This window comes from Copadichromis virginalis, linkage group LG11, assembly GCF_057382275.1.
Source record: "Copadichromis virginalis isolate Kocher_CV1m ecotype Utaka linkage group LG11, C_Virginalis_male_GT1.1, whole genome shotgun sequence".
In the NCBI taxonomy this organism is placed as follows: Eukaryota; Metazoa; Chordata; class Actinopteri; order Cichliformes; family Cichlidae; genus Copadichromis; species Copadichromis virginalis.
In genome coordinates this window covers 25,659,186-25,675,970 of record NC_140628.1, presented here as the reverse complement: position 1 = coordinate 25,675,970, position 16,785 = coordinate 25,659,186, and the positions used below count along the sequence as shown (strand labels likewise).

Sequence of the window (16,785 nt, the reverse complement as noted above, 5' to 3'; positions counted from 1 at the left end):
AGCCATTAAACCCTCTGTTTATATCATTTTTTATATATAAATTATTGACTCTCCTCACTGGTGTAATTAAAGATTATTTAGACTGCCACTCATCAGTGCTGCATCACTAACATCGTGTAGTTATGTGTGACTGTGAGAGGCGATTGGTTGACGAACATAAATGGTTTTATAAAAGTGTTATACATATGTTATAAAACATTGCCATCTGTTTGTCTTTGTAAAAGTGGAATCACAAGATTTTGTGTGTTTGTTTTTTGTGTGGTGTGTATTGGAATCCACTGTGCAGTGAGCCTCTATTTGTTGACATTAGCAGATTGTATTTCTAAGGTGATTCTCACCAGTTTTACGCACTGCTGGTGCTGAGGAGCAGAAAAGGATGAGACTTAAAGGTGATTGGATTTTCCTGGAAAATCTATCCAGATTCATCGAGATTGAAAAGGCTGAGAGGAATTCAGGGAAATGTCCAGATTTTTATGTGACATTAAAATCTGTTCACACATTTGCCAATAAGTGCTTAGTGGATAAAGATTGCTGTGTATTTTTAGGTACAAAACCTTTATTTGATTTATAAAGTATACATGCATTTTTTAAATTGGGGGCATTGGGGTGATGCCGAAAATAGTAAACGTATTCATTTATTTATTTTAGGCAATAATTCAGAACTGACAGCCTTTCCCAATAGCACTCAACCTTTCTAAGAATACTGATAATGGATGCTGATAAATGGGTTGTATCGAGTCCCTCATGATGACACACGTCATGGGTGTTTACTGTTTTTCTTATATATATTTGCTGTATGTATTTATTATAATTCAGGTGTGACACTTGTGGTTTCATCTGAGTTATTGGTTTTCTTTTGGAGGTGGGTCTTACTACTACTTTTATAAATAAAGTGTAAAAATGATTTGTTAATGTAGGCACACAAGAGAAAAATATCTCCCTTATTAGTTTTTAACCATGTCTTCATGAACATTTTGTGGAAGCAGTTTTGTCACTGAATGTAATTAAGAATAAATATTAATGTTTCTTTCTCTTCTCCCCCCTCTTCCCTCTCTCTGTGTGCCTCTCTGTCTCTCTTGTTCAACGCGTTCTCAGCGTCAGATGGCGTGCCAGTCCAAAAGGATGGGGAACAAGTAAGTCTTCAGTGATTCCTCCTGCTCATCCGTGTTGTTGACTTCCTCTGACAGTGAACTGTTTTCCACACCACCTGAGGAACCAACATGGCCACACGATGAGCTGTAACACCAGTGCTTATGCTAGTAGATTAGCGAAGTAGATCACGCCATGGCAATGTCAGTCGCTCCCGCTACACTTCCATCGCCAAGATGGGGTGGTGTGGCTGGATGACTGAATAATCGCTGGTTTGGTTGGCTTATTGCTGTTGCTAGGATGTCTGAAGCTTGTTATAGCTGTCTGACAGAGTCACTCCTCAGTGCTGGTTCAAAGCAGAACGGCAGAGGCATCACTCCTCTCCTTCTCCAACTTCCTACACATCATTATCACTGTACATTTTCCTCTCCTCTCCTCTCCCGCTGCATTACTGATCTCATGCTCTAAAACTGATGCCTCTGAGAAAGGACACAGGAGCAGGATCCATTTTGGACTAAAGTGTAGAGACCTTCACTTTTCCACCAAATGCACTGTGGACTGATTGCATCATTTATTTATGTGTCGTGCCCCAGAATGCCCCCGTGGTTCTGCAGAGAGGGGAAAAAAGACACACACACACACACACACACACACACACACACACAAACACTTTCTATACATATATATCAGTGTTGTCAGGGCTATTGGAAAAGAACATAGGGAAAGCTGCTCCAGGCAGCCCAGCTCTCTCCTCACACCCACTCCTGTGAATGGAGAGCGAGACAGGGACGACCAGAGAGCGAGTGATGGAGGAAGTGGGAGCAAAGAATAGAATTACATGAGGGAAGGAAGAGGCAGACATTGATTAACATAAAGCATCTAGATGTAGCTGAAGGAGATTATAAACACTCCCTTCTCATCACACTCTCATTATTATATTATCTTAACCTAGAATTGAATTACATAATCTTTACATTTTACTCTATTGACCACTGAAGATAATTAACAAAGTTTTGTAGTTTTTCGATAAAGTGCTTGACGTGTAGAGAATAAAGCACTAGAACGTGACTAGCAGAGCAGTCAGTAAGACTAACAAAGAACTGTGTTTACATTGAACTTTAATTCATTTCTATAATTATTTAACATTACACTGTTATTTTTAATGTAGCTAAAAATTCTAATTCTAATTTATTTACTTCGAGTTGAGCATATTTTACGTTGTATTATTACTTTTTTTAAAATTTGATGTGTTGCAGTATGTGAAAATAGATGCTGAGAATACAATGAGGAGACATTACTATAAGCTAAATATATAGTATAGTGTTTTCTCTGGGACCTATACCTGCAATTACAAAAACATGCAGAAATGTACTAAATTTCCATGAAAGTCACTTTAATTTTTTTTTATTACTGAAAGAATAACAAGCATATTATGTTTGGAAGTGCATGGAGTTTTTTTTCACATCACAAAACTGGTGCGGCACCTTTACCTCATGTAATTAGTAAGCCTGCATGGGTGCAGACTCAGTATTGAGGGAAGTCTTTATTCTACTTTTACTTAAGGATAGTTGGTTTGGAACAGGACTAAATGTGGCAGATCCTTCGCATGAATTTGAAACAGCATGACAGTGTAAGGGCCGGACTGGAATGACTTTCCCGAGTTTTAATTCCTGATTAAATGGAGGTTTAAAAGAAACACAAAGCTACAGGCAGCAGGTAGTTAACTAAAAACAACTAGTCTAAAAATGAAAATTCCAACTATCAGCACCATATGTTGTTTGTTTAATCTGCATAAATGTGCAAAAAAAAAAAGAAGGGCCACAGCTGTTTTTCTAATTACAGGCTATTTCTTCTCAGGTGACACTCTGTTGAGTCTGCAGATTGACCAGAAAAAATAAGCTAATGACACAAATCTAGGAAAAGAGGGATTTGAAGACTAATTAAGCATTTAAATGTTAATTAGTGAGTTTAAGAGGTGCTTTTAGGGAGACTTTGTGCCAGGCTACATGTTCCCAGGTTTATGCAAACTAGCTGATGTATGTAATCACTGACGTGATGTTAGTGATGCCTTTACTGAAGTGAAGGATCTTCAGACTTGTGCCATCAGTGCAGCTTGCATTGCATTTATCCAGAAGAAAGTAGACCTGGAGCTTTCTGACAGTCTTGACTGTCTGTCTGCCGCTTGTGTACATCAACAGTAAAGGGGACAAAATATCAGCTCAGCCAGTAGCACACCAGTGTTCCCAGTGCGGTTAGTATCAGTCCAGCTGATAGAGAGAGTGTTTATCTGCTTTGTTCTCAGCGTCTGCCTTCACCACACGCACACATAAACACATAATGTCCCCTTCCTCCTGAAAGCCTCAGTCCCCTGTCTGTGCAGGATCAGATACAGTTCAACACACTATTGATATCTCGCTCTCGCAAACACACACAGTTTTCTGCTGGCTTTCAATGTTTCTGGCAGCACATGTAACCGAAGAGGAAATTCATTCATCCGTAGCGTATTCAGTTTGCTTTACACAACTAAGCAAATATAAACTGATCCCTGTTTAATCCCCTCCCTTCTCCCTGTCATTCTGGCTCTTCACTTTCCTTGTTCCTGGAAAATCCTGTGTGTCTGCCTCTTATTTTCCTCTCCCTTCTCCTAATTTCTTCCTCCGCATGCTTGATGTGCAATCAACCCCTCCGTCCTCCCCCCACTCCCCCACTCCCCCAACCCCGATGCATGTCAATGTCCTCTCTGTCCTGTCACTCTCTTACTCTTTCCTGCTCCTCCTTTCCCCATCCCTCTCTCCTCCTATTTCTCTTCCTCAGCATGGACGTTCAGAATTTTCATGGGAAGGAATCAATGTAAGTGTTGTGGCATCATTCCTTCATCTACTACTTTTCTCTCCCTATCTATTTGTTGCTTTTGCGCGTTTTGATTTATGACACCCCCACCTCCTGAGCCGTATAGTCCGTCTTGCGGTTTATTATACTGGTGTGAGCACAATCAGAAACCCTAGATTTATATGATATTTATTTTGTAGAATATCTCTTGAATCAAGATTTGGGAAATGCAAATTCTGTCTCTTGTATTAACCCAACACCTCCATCACTTGTCCTCTCCACTCACCCCTCTGACACACACACTGTCATGTCACACTGTCTCTGTGTGGCCTCTCACACCATCCATGCTGTCCTTTTCTCCACACTTTCCTCCTCCATTCCTCTCTCTTCTCTCCTTCTAGCTGTCTATGGAAGACACTACATCAATCCTGCCCCGGCTCAAGAGGAACTCAAACGCCTATGGCATCGGGGCTCTGGCTAAGTCTTCTCTGTCAGGTGTGTCAGGTGTGTGTCTGTGCTGTAACTGGTAAACGACCCCATGCTGGCTCTGTCCTCAGACGGGCCCTGGAGTCAGCATGGTACCCTAAATGGGTTCCCCTGTATCACTTCCTCTCCACGCTGTGATATCAGTCGTCAATGACTCCTCGTGAGTCATTGACGGAACAAATTCAGCTTCAAAAACAACACACACATACACACACACACACACAAACACAGCTTGTTGCTCTAAGGAAAGGTGAGTGGGAAGTGTAGTTTTTTATGTTAAGTGGTTGTGAAATTGTGCTGTTCTGAGCAAGTATTAGTATGGATGTTTTGACTGTGCAAAGTGCCGTGTCGAACAGAGTTAGTGTAGTGAAGTGCTTTCTTTTAGTGCAGCGTTTTTTGGTTTCATCCAGCTGTTTTGTGTAGTGCAGTTTATTTGTGTGCAGTGAATTGTACTGCAGTACAGTGTAATGAAGTCCAGCTGCTATACCGTGTGCTGTGGTACGGATTTGTCCTATAATTTATTCATGAATCCCATCGTCATGTGCTACCATCAGAGAGAATCAGGCAGCCAGGGATTTACAGTACATGTTAGTCGCGTGGAAATATGGAGCAGAGCTGTTAAACAGATATGAGTTTGTAGTGGCATGGCACCAGGAAATTAAATGTATGTTCAGCAGCTTTGAGTTTTCCGAAGCACAATAAAGAGAAAGAGAGGAGTTTTTTTGTTTACCCGGCGCAGCTTAGCAGAGGTGTGAAGAAGCTATCATGTCAACAAGCCAACCTCTCATTATTCATGCCACACAGCCGCCTCACCCCAATTAACCTGCTCCATCCCATGATGCACCTTTGTCAGACAAGACACGTCTCCTGCCGTCTCCCCTCCATGTGATGTTAACAGTCTCATTAAACACGCGAATGTCACCTCCACAACCCTTTTTCATTTCTCTGAGCTTATAATGGGTGCTCATGAAAACCCTCTTTTAACTACAGACTTTTGAATAGTTGGATTTGGCTGATAATGTTTTCCTTACGAGCAGTTATTAATTTAAGATATTCAATATTTTAAGAAAATGAGCAGTCTCAAACATCCCAGAGGCGTTTGGGTATTTTGTTTACTTCTTAAAGGCGGGCCTATTGTGGTTATCCTTGTTTATTTCTCTAAAGATAAATGTATAGATTGATATTCACTAGCAAGGACTAAAGCCCCAGATGCGAATGAAAATGTTTGTTAATAACGAAGCAACGAACTATGCCACAGGCTCGCTGAGGCGGTGGATCCCTTGATACCTTTGAGAGAGGCTTACAAGCAGAGAAAAAGTGATGATGGGCCAAATAGGCACTTATAGAAATACGGCTGGAAAAGGAACTGTTGTGGGTGTGGTCCTGCTCCTGAACTTTAGATAAATAATCTTGAATAGGCTTATACACTGGTACAGTTCTGGATGCTAATATTAAATATGGTTAAAGTTTTAAATAATGAGGTCAGCGTGTGTGAAAGTAATCCCAGCAGGCCAAAAGCTCAGGCTTCATATTGCTCTAATCGCTCACTTTCAGACTACTTCAGACACGTCAGTGAATGCGGATATCCTTAATGTGGTTATCTCAGGGACACAGCTCTGGCTGTGAGCACATGAGCTCCACCACCTGCTGTTCAAACCTTTTGTTTGCAAAGGGCAGCCAATCAAAAGAAAGCTGGCTCACAGGTAAGGTGGATTTCAGGGGAGACAAAGTGAAACTGTATGTGATGAACAGAGAGGCTAAACCAAGGCACAGTGTAAGATGAGAGAGTTTTATTTTGATCCCGAGTCATTTAAAGCCACTCCAGTGAAGTCCAAGAATTAAAATGTGAGTTAATAATGAGCCTAATAGGTCCTGTTTAACATCAAAACAAATATATATAATACATCAGGCGCTTTTGTTGTAAATGATCCTTAAAAATGGGAACGGTATGCTATACTTAAACTCGTTCTGGTTAATCATGTGAGGTAAAGCCAATTTCAGACACAACAACTCCAACACTGAAAGGTTTATTATTTATATGACAGTTGCTTTAATCAATTTATCAGTCGAACCGTGCCGGATATCCATATTTCCATGAGCCATCACATCATAGCGTCATACCCTCCTCCTCCCAAAACCAGTGCACACTTGATAATAACGAATCTATCTTATGTCTCTTCCTTCCTCTTCTTTTGTTTTTTCCCCCATTTTGTTCCCCATCTACCGGTTCATTCTCTACTCCTTCCCTCAACTCGGCTAATCACCTCTCTCTAAACCTCTGGTCTTTTAATTTCTCTTACTTCCACCCATTTTGTTTAAATTGGCCACCCTCCCTCCTCCTTCTGCTCCTTCCTTGTCTGGGTCTTTCTCCTAAAACAGGTGTCACACGCACAATGAAGGAAAGAGTGACCAAGCCCACAGCCATGGCCCAGGGTCGTGTCGCTCACATGATTGAATGGCAAAACTGGGGCATGACGACGGTGGGTTCGGGGAGCGTCCTCCAGTCCCGCATCACTACCCAGGAGCGAGAAAAGGAGCGGCGGCTGGAGAACGACGCCTACAGTGACCTCAGTGATGGGGAGAAAGAGGCTCGCTTTGCAGCAGGTCGGTTGGATGAGGACAAGAGTTTCACACCCTATTAACTGTCATCAGCCACTTGAGTGGTACTGCAGGTCTTAGTAACAATTATCCTGACTTGCCCTCTGAATTCTCACCTCAGGCATCCTGCAGCAGTTTGCAATCTCAGAGGCAACGCTCCTGGCGTGGTCGTCAATGGATGGTGAGACTCCTCAGTCAGGATCAAACCAGGGAAGCGTGGCTCACCTCAGTGAGGTCAACCAGGAGAGCATCACCAGTCGAGGTAAAGGACTACAAATATGTCTGAGGCTTAAAGTCCAGGAAACAGCTGTTGGTGAAACACAGCCACATCATTTATGAGTAAGAAAATGGAAGAGGTTGGAAAGTGGCAAATCAATTTTAAACAGAGTAGTTAGAGTATTGTGTTACAGCGTCTCGTCTCTCTAGACCAGAGATGTCAAACTCACTTTAGATTGTGGCCAACAGACAGCCCGCTCTGATCGTAAGTTGCCTGGACAAGTGAAACTCCTCTTTCTGTAAGCGTAAGCAAGTTTAATAAAACAAACAATGCACTGCTTTCTTTACATGACAAGAAAGTGCTGCTTTGGCCATAAACTGCAAGAAATAATTTGGTAAATTTAGAGAAAATGTTCTGTTAGCTCGTTGCGCAGACTGTCCTATAATTATAAAACAGAAAAGTTTTGTTAATTGACTGAATGTCCTCTTTTTGTTTTCTTGGGCTTTTTTTTAATTTTAATTTTTTATAATGAACCCACTGTAAAAGTCATAAATTTCTATAGTAGATGGCGTAAAAACAGGATCTTTCCTATTTACTTATTACTTATTTATTTACTTACTTATTTACCAGTAGGAAAAGCTGTAAAACTTATGAAAACACAGAAGTCTGGAATTTATGCCAATCTTCCATTTTCCAGAACTGTCCAGTGGGCCAGATTGGAGACTTAAGCAGGCCACTTCTGGCCCCCAGACCTTATTCTAAGGAGCTTGGAAAGAAAAGCGTCTGGACTTTAGATGGGGATGGACCATTTGCAGTCTATCTGCATCTTAAGGACAAAGGTCACTCCTTTGAGGATGCCAGTGTTCACATTTTGGACAGAGAGGACAATTTGGTTTGAAAGAGGAGTGAAAGAAGCTATCTATGTCCACTGTGAATAGCCATCTTTGAACAGAGGTGGTGGTTTACTACACCAACTGTTTACCATCTATAATCCAGTTTTGAGATCCCTTCCCAGATGCCTTAACGCCCACTCACATCCTGGGCCTTCTGACCTCAGGAAATTGCATGATAGGGTGGGGCCAGGTTTCGCAATGAGTTCACCCGAAACTCTGACCTACACCCGTTTTCACACCTTGGCTCGTGTGATTAGGTAGAGGATCATTAGGGGGTCAATTGTCCCTCTTAGGGGGACACTCCAACGGGGCTTAAATCTGGGACTCTCCACCATTTGACCTTAGAACTGAAGAAGCTTCTCGGATCAGAGGCGAAACGACTTCAAGCAACTTAAAGAAGTCCAGATGCTCTTCTTTCCAAGCTCCTTAGACCACGATGACCTGGATGACTGAGAACCTTCACAGACCCCAGACTAGACTTGTAGTCAAGACCGCCTAAACCAAGACCAAGACAATACCAAGACCAGAGGTTATCGAGACCAAGACAAGACCAAGACCAAGACAGACTGAGTCAAGACCAAGACAAAGTCGAGACGAGACCAAGACAAAAAAGTCTTTAAACTGCAGCCAGATGCTGCTTCGTTTACGGGTGTCAGGCATATTTATGTGTCTTTGCGATGCACTCGCACACCCCTCCTCACCGCTGTCTACTGTCTCACTCACTCACTGAGAGGACAGACGCACGCTCCACTTGACTGTCGCGTCTCTCACCCTCTCTGTTTTTCACATAATGATATTATCCTATATCCTCGCATGTGATTGGCCACAATATGGAGGGATTGGAGCATAGCTGAGCCACTGTGTGAGACCTGAGCAGCTAAAGGAAATTAAGTGAGGAGCTGGCTCTCGCTCAATGGGAGTCGACTCTTCTGATTCACTACAAAGCACTCTCTAACTCTCTAAGCACGGCTCTTAGAGCTGATGCTTTTGCGAATGACACATTATCGAACATTACCTTGTGTGTCATGGATACTGTTGAGTCCAAATCTCCTGACCTCTATGCCAATCTGAGACAGCAAGACCGAGACAGCGAGACCAAGACAAGACCGAGGGATCAGGACCAAGACAAGACCAAGACCAAGACCAAAGTCTGTCGAGACCAAGACAAGACCCAGACCACGTAAAAGTAGTCTCGAGACATCCAACTCTACCTCAGACCTTATGTTTGACACCTCTGCTCTAGACTTTAGGCCATTTCAGTTTCCAGCATGAACTTTTGGAAGGTAAACCCAGACACTGTATCGATATAAACAGTGATTTTGGATATTTGCAATTTACTGCAATGTTGCCTTAGCACAGACTTCTGAATGCAGAAAATTAGAGTAAGTGCTTTGCTGAGTTAAAATAGACTTTCTTAACTGCACCCTGAATGCATTCGTCTTAACTGATCCCATCGTTTTTAAGTCAGACACTTGGCAAAATATGTGGCTGTGAGCCCACTTTATAGCCCTCCAACTTTGAGTAAGAAACACTGGAGGCAATCAAAGCTCTGTCTGCACTATACAGTTTGACAAAATGATGACTCAACAGTGCGAGGTGTGCCAGTGTTCAACTCGGTTCATACTGGAGAGTTTCTGTCATAACATTTTCACCCAGTGTGGAAAGATTTCAGCTGAGTTTTTTTCAGAGTAGTTAACAGCCAGATATACATTTATCTCAACAGCTATTAGCTTTAACTGTTGGTCAAGTTGTAATTTCAAGATTTTAAGAAATTGCTCATTCTTTTTCCAATTCCAGCAAATTTGAAAAGTGGGATTTTTGTAAAAATCATAAAACACAGTGTTCCTGCGTCCATCTGCTGCCCCCATTTTGAAGAGTGCTAACAGCTGCCACATTTTTTTATTTCCTGCAGATCAGATATTGCACCACTCCTCAGCGGAGGTGTGGCCTCACACATACGTCTCCCAGGGCCACTACTGCCTCTCCTCTTCTGACGCTTGGGAGCCCATCAACAACGATCCCTCCGTTGTGGCGTCTCCCCCTGCTGGCTCCTACGTTATGGGTACGGAGGGCTACGATGGGCAGGCCGCAGCTCACTTCCTGTCTCAGCAACAGCAGCAGCAGTTCACTCTCCAGCAGAGTCAACTACAACAGCTGCAGCAGATCCAACAGTTTCAGCACTACCACCAACAGCAGCTTCTGCAGTATCAGCAACAGCAGGTGATTGATTGAGAGTGCCGCCATCTGGGTTTTAATCCAAATGAGACACTACATGTTGCTGCTAATGCGTAAGGCTTGAGTATCAGAGATGGTTGTTATAAAATACTGTCTGGTAAAATAAATCTATCAACACATTATTTTATTTATTTGTTCACTTTTGTATAGGCACAAGTACAGCACATGAACAAACCCACACATCACAGCATTTATAGACTAAAAAAGCTGGGCTTTTATTCAGAACATGTTCTCAGAAACTCTTACCTCCTGGGTTTCATGCTCAGTCTGAAATTCGCTCTTGACTGTGGAAATAGAAATTCAACAAAATAATCTTAACTCGACATTTTTCTATCTAATCATCTCCTTTTATTCGTTTTTGTTTTTGCATTACTTCATAGAAAAGATTTTAGCCTAAGCAATGACTCAACCGCATCTGATGTGAACGCTGACACACCTCACACTGTTGAGTCATCACTCTTGTCAAGAATCCCTCATTAAATGCTCAGCTGAACCTGCAAAAATATGACATTCTTCCAAAGGGACACATCCAAATCATTTTTTAAACAAAAATAAAAAGAATTCCATGCATGAGGATGGAATTTCTTATACTGTACAAAAAGATCTGCATATCACCTCTGTTGCCTAAGGAAAACAAAGTCAGCTTACTGCATACTGACATGGGGAGCATGTCATGAAACATTCAAGCTGGCAAACAGGTCGCACTGCTCATTCCTCACATTTTACTGATTAGTCTTTTCTGTGTGTTTCAAGTCTCTGGAGCACAGGCTACACAGTGCCAACCACTCTTTGCAAGCAACACCCAACAGCACCATCCACAGTCTGGTTCATCAAATTCACCCTCCGCTGGTTGATCTGTGGAACACGGGGCAGATGGAAACCTATCAGGCAGAAGCCGGCGGGTACATGGGTGTGGCGGCGACAGTGGAGCCAAGCCTGTGCATTCCCACTGGTGAAGAGATAGTAGGAACGGAACACTCCCCGCTACTGGAACAGCAGGAGGAGGAGGAGGTCAAGGTGAGTTGAACATGGGGTTGCATTACATAAAATTATCTCTTCAGTGATTAACATTTGATTTTGTAGCTTTCTAAGCGAGTTCTCAGAGGCACCAGACTGGAGGTTTAGTTCTGCTTACTGCAACCTGTGTGTCATTTCTGTTTTAAATCTGCAGACTGTACTTAAAGTTTTGTCTCGAATCATTTAATCATAAGATTGGTTTGATTTTATGCACGTGTAGCAATCTAAGATCAATTTGTCAATAGAGGGGATACTGATTGACATTTTTGAAAAGAATTGTCTGCCAGTACTTTAATTCAGTTCAGTTTTCTTTGTACGCATAGCACCAAATCACAACAACATTCACCTGAAGTTACTTTATATTATAAGCTAGAAAACCTACAATAACAGAAGAAACCCCAACCATTAGACGACCCCCTTTGAGCAATCACTTGGCAACATTGGAAAGGAAAAACTCCCTTTTGACAGGAAGAAACCTCTGAGTGAACCATGGTCAGGAACGGGCAGTCATCTGCTGTGGATGGTTGGGGGAAATGGCAAAAAGAGGAAAGTGAGGATTTCTAGCTTTTCCTTGGGTACATTTAAAAGTTTTATTACGCTAGCCGGGCAGCTGTGTTCTTGGTTAAGATACTGAACCCATTTTTCCCCCGAGACATCGATCAGGGTGCGAGTATGTGCATGATTATTAGAAGGGTTAACACCATCACATCCAGAAGGTCCTGGATTAGGATTTGCTGGTCAGATGGGGCTTTCCCATGTGGAATATTCATGTTGTAACAACTATGTCTATGGCTATTGATGGAATTTTGGAATGTTTGACTATTGAGATTATGAATGACAAAAAGTGAAATGTTATAATAAGTTGCATATATCGGACACCCAGTTCAAGTATTGACACTTTTAATGAATGGATAGAAAAAACGTTTGCTTCGGTGAACCAAAAATTACTATTTATCTGTGGTGATTTTAATATTGATTTGCTAAATCCAACAAGGTTAAAAGCCATTGATGACTTTACTGACACGATGTACAGCTTATCACTATATCCAACAATAACAAAGCCAAGCAGAATAACTTCACATAGCGCCACTATTATTGACAATATTTTTACTAATGTCATGGATTTCCAAATTAATAGTGGCCTGCTTGTCTGTGATATAACTGACCACTTACCAGTTTTTACTTTGTGTGACTGTGATTTAAAAAAAAATAGATACCAAGATCATGATAGCAAAGCGAACAATAAATGAAAAAGCAATTCATGCCTTCAATTTCGATTTAGCACAACAAGATTGGAGTTCGGTGTATGAAGAGTCAGATGTGGACAAGGCTTATGATAATTTCCTAGATATTTTTACTATGTGGTACAATAAACATTGTCCTGTAAACGAACACATGACAAAGAAAAAAAAGATAAAAAGTCCTTGGCTCACAAAAGGAATTATTAATGCTTGCAAAAAGAAAAACAATCTGTATAAACAGTTCATCAAAGTAAAAACAAAAGAAGTGGAACAAAGATATAAAGCATATAGAAATAAATTGACTGATATTATAAGAACGAGCAAACAACTTTATTATAGAAGAAGATTATATGAAAATAAAAACAATATAAAAGGAACTTGGGATGTGTTAAACAACTTAATTAAACAAGGATCTTCTGGAACATCATATCCTGAATATTTTACTGATGCAAATGGTGAAAATCACAACATGAGTAATATTGTCGATGGGTTCAATAAATTCTTCATAAATGTTGGCCCTGAACTAGCAGCAGACATCCCGTGTCATAAAAATGAAAATATCAGTAATATAAAATCAAATCCCTTTTCACTGTTCCTCTCAGCTACAAATGAGCAAGAAGTAATAAATATCACATTAAAATGTAAAAGTAAGTCTTCAATGGATTATCATGACATAAATATGTCTGTAGTTAAACAGGTTATTCTGAATATTGCTAGTCCCTTAACATATATCTGTAATTTATCATTTCAGTCCGGTTGTTTTCCAAAAAAAATGAAAATTGCGAAAGTAATACCACTATATAAAAGTAATGACAAACACAGTTTTACCAATTATAGGCCTATTTCTCTACTGCCTCAATTCTCAAAAATTCTAGAAAAACTTTTTAATTCAAGATTAGAAAAATTCCTTGAAAAACATCAAATAATAAATGTTGGTCAGTATGGTTTCAGAACGCAAAGAACCACTTCAATGGCGATAATTGAGGCAGTAGAAGAAATTACTGATACACTGGATAAAAATAAATATGCAGTTGGTATTTTTGTTGATCTCAAAAAGGCCTTTGACACAATCAATCACTCAATATTATTGGATAAATTGGAAAGATATGGTATTCGAGGGAAAGCTGGTAACTGGTTAAAAAGTTACCTAACGGGTCGGGAACAATATGTTAGCATAGGGCATTACCATTCAGAGAAACTTGGTATTACATGTGGTGTTCCCCAAGGGTCAGTGTTGGGACCAAAACTTTTCAATGTATACATAAATGATATTTTTGATGTTTCTCAAGTACTTAAACTCATACTGTTCGCAGATGACACCAACATATTTTTCAGTAGCGATGATTATGCTGATCTTGTAATGACCGTAAACAGGGAGCTAAAATTAATAAAAAAAATGGATGGACATAAATAAATTATCATTAAATATAAATAAAACTAAAGCAATGTTTTTTGGTAATTTAAAATATAATGTAGAATTACCAATTATCATTGAAGGTGTACCAATTGATAATGTGAGTGAAAACAAATTTTTGGGAGTCGTAATTGATAACAAAATTTCATGGAAACCCCACGTCAGACACATAAAAACCAAAATTTCCAGAAGCCTCGCAGTTTTGAACAAAGTGAAACCATACCTTGATAAAGATGCACTTCGTACTCTGTACTGTACTCTGGTTCTTCCATATCTTACATATTGTGTGGAAGTGTGGGGAAACACATATAAAAATACAACTAATCCATTAGTCACAGTACAGAAACGAGCACTGCGTATTATTCACAAGGCTGGTTATCTAGATCATACTCACAAATTCTTTCTTCAGGCAAAGTTACTTAAATTCCAGGATCTGGTTAATTACAATACATCCATAATTTTGTATAAAGCTTTTACTAAACTTTTACCGGCAAATTTACAAACTAGATTTGAAATTCGAGAAAAGGTTTATAATGTGAGAGGCTTTGGAGAATTCAAATTACCCAGAACTCGAACAACCCGTAAAGGTTTTTGTGTGTCTGTATGTGGTGTGAAAATCTGGAACAGTCTGAGTTTACAATTGAAACAATGCAAAAATATTCATAGATTTAAATTTCTCTACAAACAGTTGGTCTGGTCACAGTATACTCAATGATGCTTTTAGTGTGCTCTGTAATGTCTGTTCTCTTACCATTGCTGGTATGGATTCCAAAAAAAAAAAAGTGTGCGTATGTATGTACATATATGTACATGTGTGTGCAGATATATATGTATGTATATGTATGTGTGTTTGTTACTTGTAGTTATTACTGCCTGTTACCTGTGGTAATGCAATTTATAATTTATATATTCTGTATTCAGTTATGAAGGCTCTAATTGTTGTTTGCGAGCTGCCGTTTAGATGCTTGTATGTGCCCGGGGCTGTTGATGGGTCTGTATGCAATGATGGGCGTAGCTGCGGGAAGTTTGTTTTTTTTGTTGATGAGTGAGTATAGGGGTGGGATTTAATAAGTTTTCTTCGTCTCACTCCTTTTTCAGGCAATTTTTGTTTTTTGTTTTGTGCATTTTATGTTCAATATAGGTATTTGTTGTGCCTGAAAATGAACAAATAAATGAAATGAAATGAAATGAATGTTCTCCCTGTACCTGTGTGGGCTCTATATGGGCACTCTGGCCACAGTGCACAGACGTCCATATTAAGTTAATTGGTGAAATAGGTGTGAATGCTTATCTGTCTCTCTGTGTTAGCTGTGCGACAAAATTGGCAACCTGAGCAGTTGTACCCTACCTTGGTATCGGCTCCGGCCTCCTGACCCTTGAATTAGATAAGCGGAATAAACTGAATGGATGGATTTTTTAACTTTTGACCTGCCGAAGACATATACTTTTACATTTCCATTATTTTGACTGAATTGATGACAACATTAACTGATGATAAAAATATTAGATTTGTGGCCTCAATAAGATAAAGTTGGGGATGGAAAAATTTGAATAGATTAGATAGCAGAAATGTCAGGAAACAAGAGGGAGAGTTGAAAACCACAGTTGCGACAGGCCTCCAAACTTCAGTTATTTTGGGGATAAATTATGTAAAAGGTGTGAAGCAAAAGGGACTGCTATGAAAGTTTTCATGAAAATTGCAGGGAGCAACCTTATTAATGCACAAAACAATCAGTCACCTATATATCTAATTCATGAAGTCCTCATCTTCAGGTTGATTTTGCTGTGCAGCTCAAGAAGGCAACACTTTTTAGCAGCTGAGCTCTTGTTGGCAATCCATCATTGAATAAGCAGTGGTATAGGATTGGCTGCTCTTCCTTATGACAAAAACCGTAATCACAATTATTTTGGTCCATATAAATGGACTGAATGCTGAATGGTACTTATGTAGCACTTATCTGTTCTAACTGAGCACTCAAAGCATTTTATACTACGAACCTCATTCACCCAATCACATACACATTCATACAAATCAACACCTAAGCGGTTTTATCTAACATTCACACAGACACGCCAAACTCTGATGGATGCGTCGTGACTGATCTTCTGATTGGTCAACATCTTGCTCTACATCCTCAGCTACAGCTGCCCCTATAAAACACAATCATATAACACAATAATTGTTTTTATCCCAATTGGATATATTGAATATAATTTTTGACTTTGACAACCTACAGTGGTATCATGGTAGCACAAAAAGCTTTAGGAAAAGATTCATTGGCTTTTCCACCCATGTCAACAAACATGCTAACATTTCTACCTGTTAGAGAGTAGTAAGCTTGTTCCTACTTGTTTATGTCACAATATAACTGCAATTTTACTGAGAGAAATGGGGGGAAAGGGGGAAAATGGTAACAGCCACTAAAAACGGACTATTATGTATCCCAATAGTGTTTTATTATAGTGCAGAGAGGCTGATAGGTTGGTCATTCGATTTCTGACTACATTTAAGAGTCTTTGAGCAAAACACTGAACCCCAAGTCACTTCAGAATGTCTGTGTGAATGACTACAAAGAGCTCTGCAGACACAGCTAAAGTTAAAAGGCATGCTAAGTGCAGACCATTTACCATTAAAAATTAATTATTTGGACTTTGGAAACCTTGACTTTAAACCAGCATTGACTTGAGGTCTGCAGAGAAAGATTATGTATTACAAGCTTCAAAACAGTTTGACAGTTGGCCTTGAGTTGAGACTGTCTTGACAAA

General features: G+C 40.1%; 1 protein-coding gene across 2 annotated transcripts in view; it reads left to right on the top strand.

The window, feature by feature from the left end:
* Positions 1-16,785, top strand: part of fam131bb (family with sequence similarity 131 member Bb) — a 34,496-nt gene that overhangs the window by 13,356 nt on the left and 4,355 nt on the right. Inside the window, exons 2-8 of one of the 2 annotated variants that reach the window (XM_085471605.1) lie at positions 1,096-1,133; positions 3,904-3,939; positions 4,320-4,422; positions 6,784-7,008; positions 7,124-7,264; positions 10,025-10,332; positions 11,101-11,364. In XM_085471605.1, the coding sequence (XP_085327731.1) occupies positions 1,096-1,133; positions 3,904-3,939; positions 4,320-4,422; positions 6,784-7,008; positions 7,124-7,264; positions 10,025-10,332; positions 11,101-11,364 (1,115 nt within the window). The remainder of the gene's footprint in view (positions 1-1,095; positions 1,134-3,903; positions 3,940-4,319; positions 4,423-6,783; positions 7,009-7,123; positions 7,265-10,024; positions 10,333-11,100; positions 11,365-16,785) is intronic. The other variant, XM_085471606.1, reaches the window with a different exon arrangement.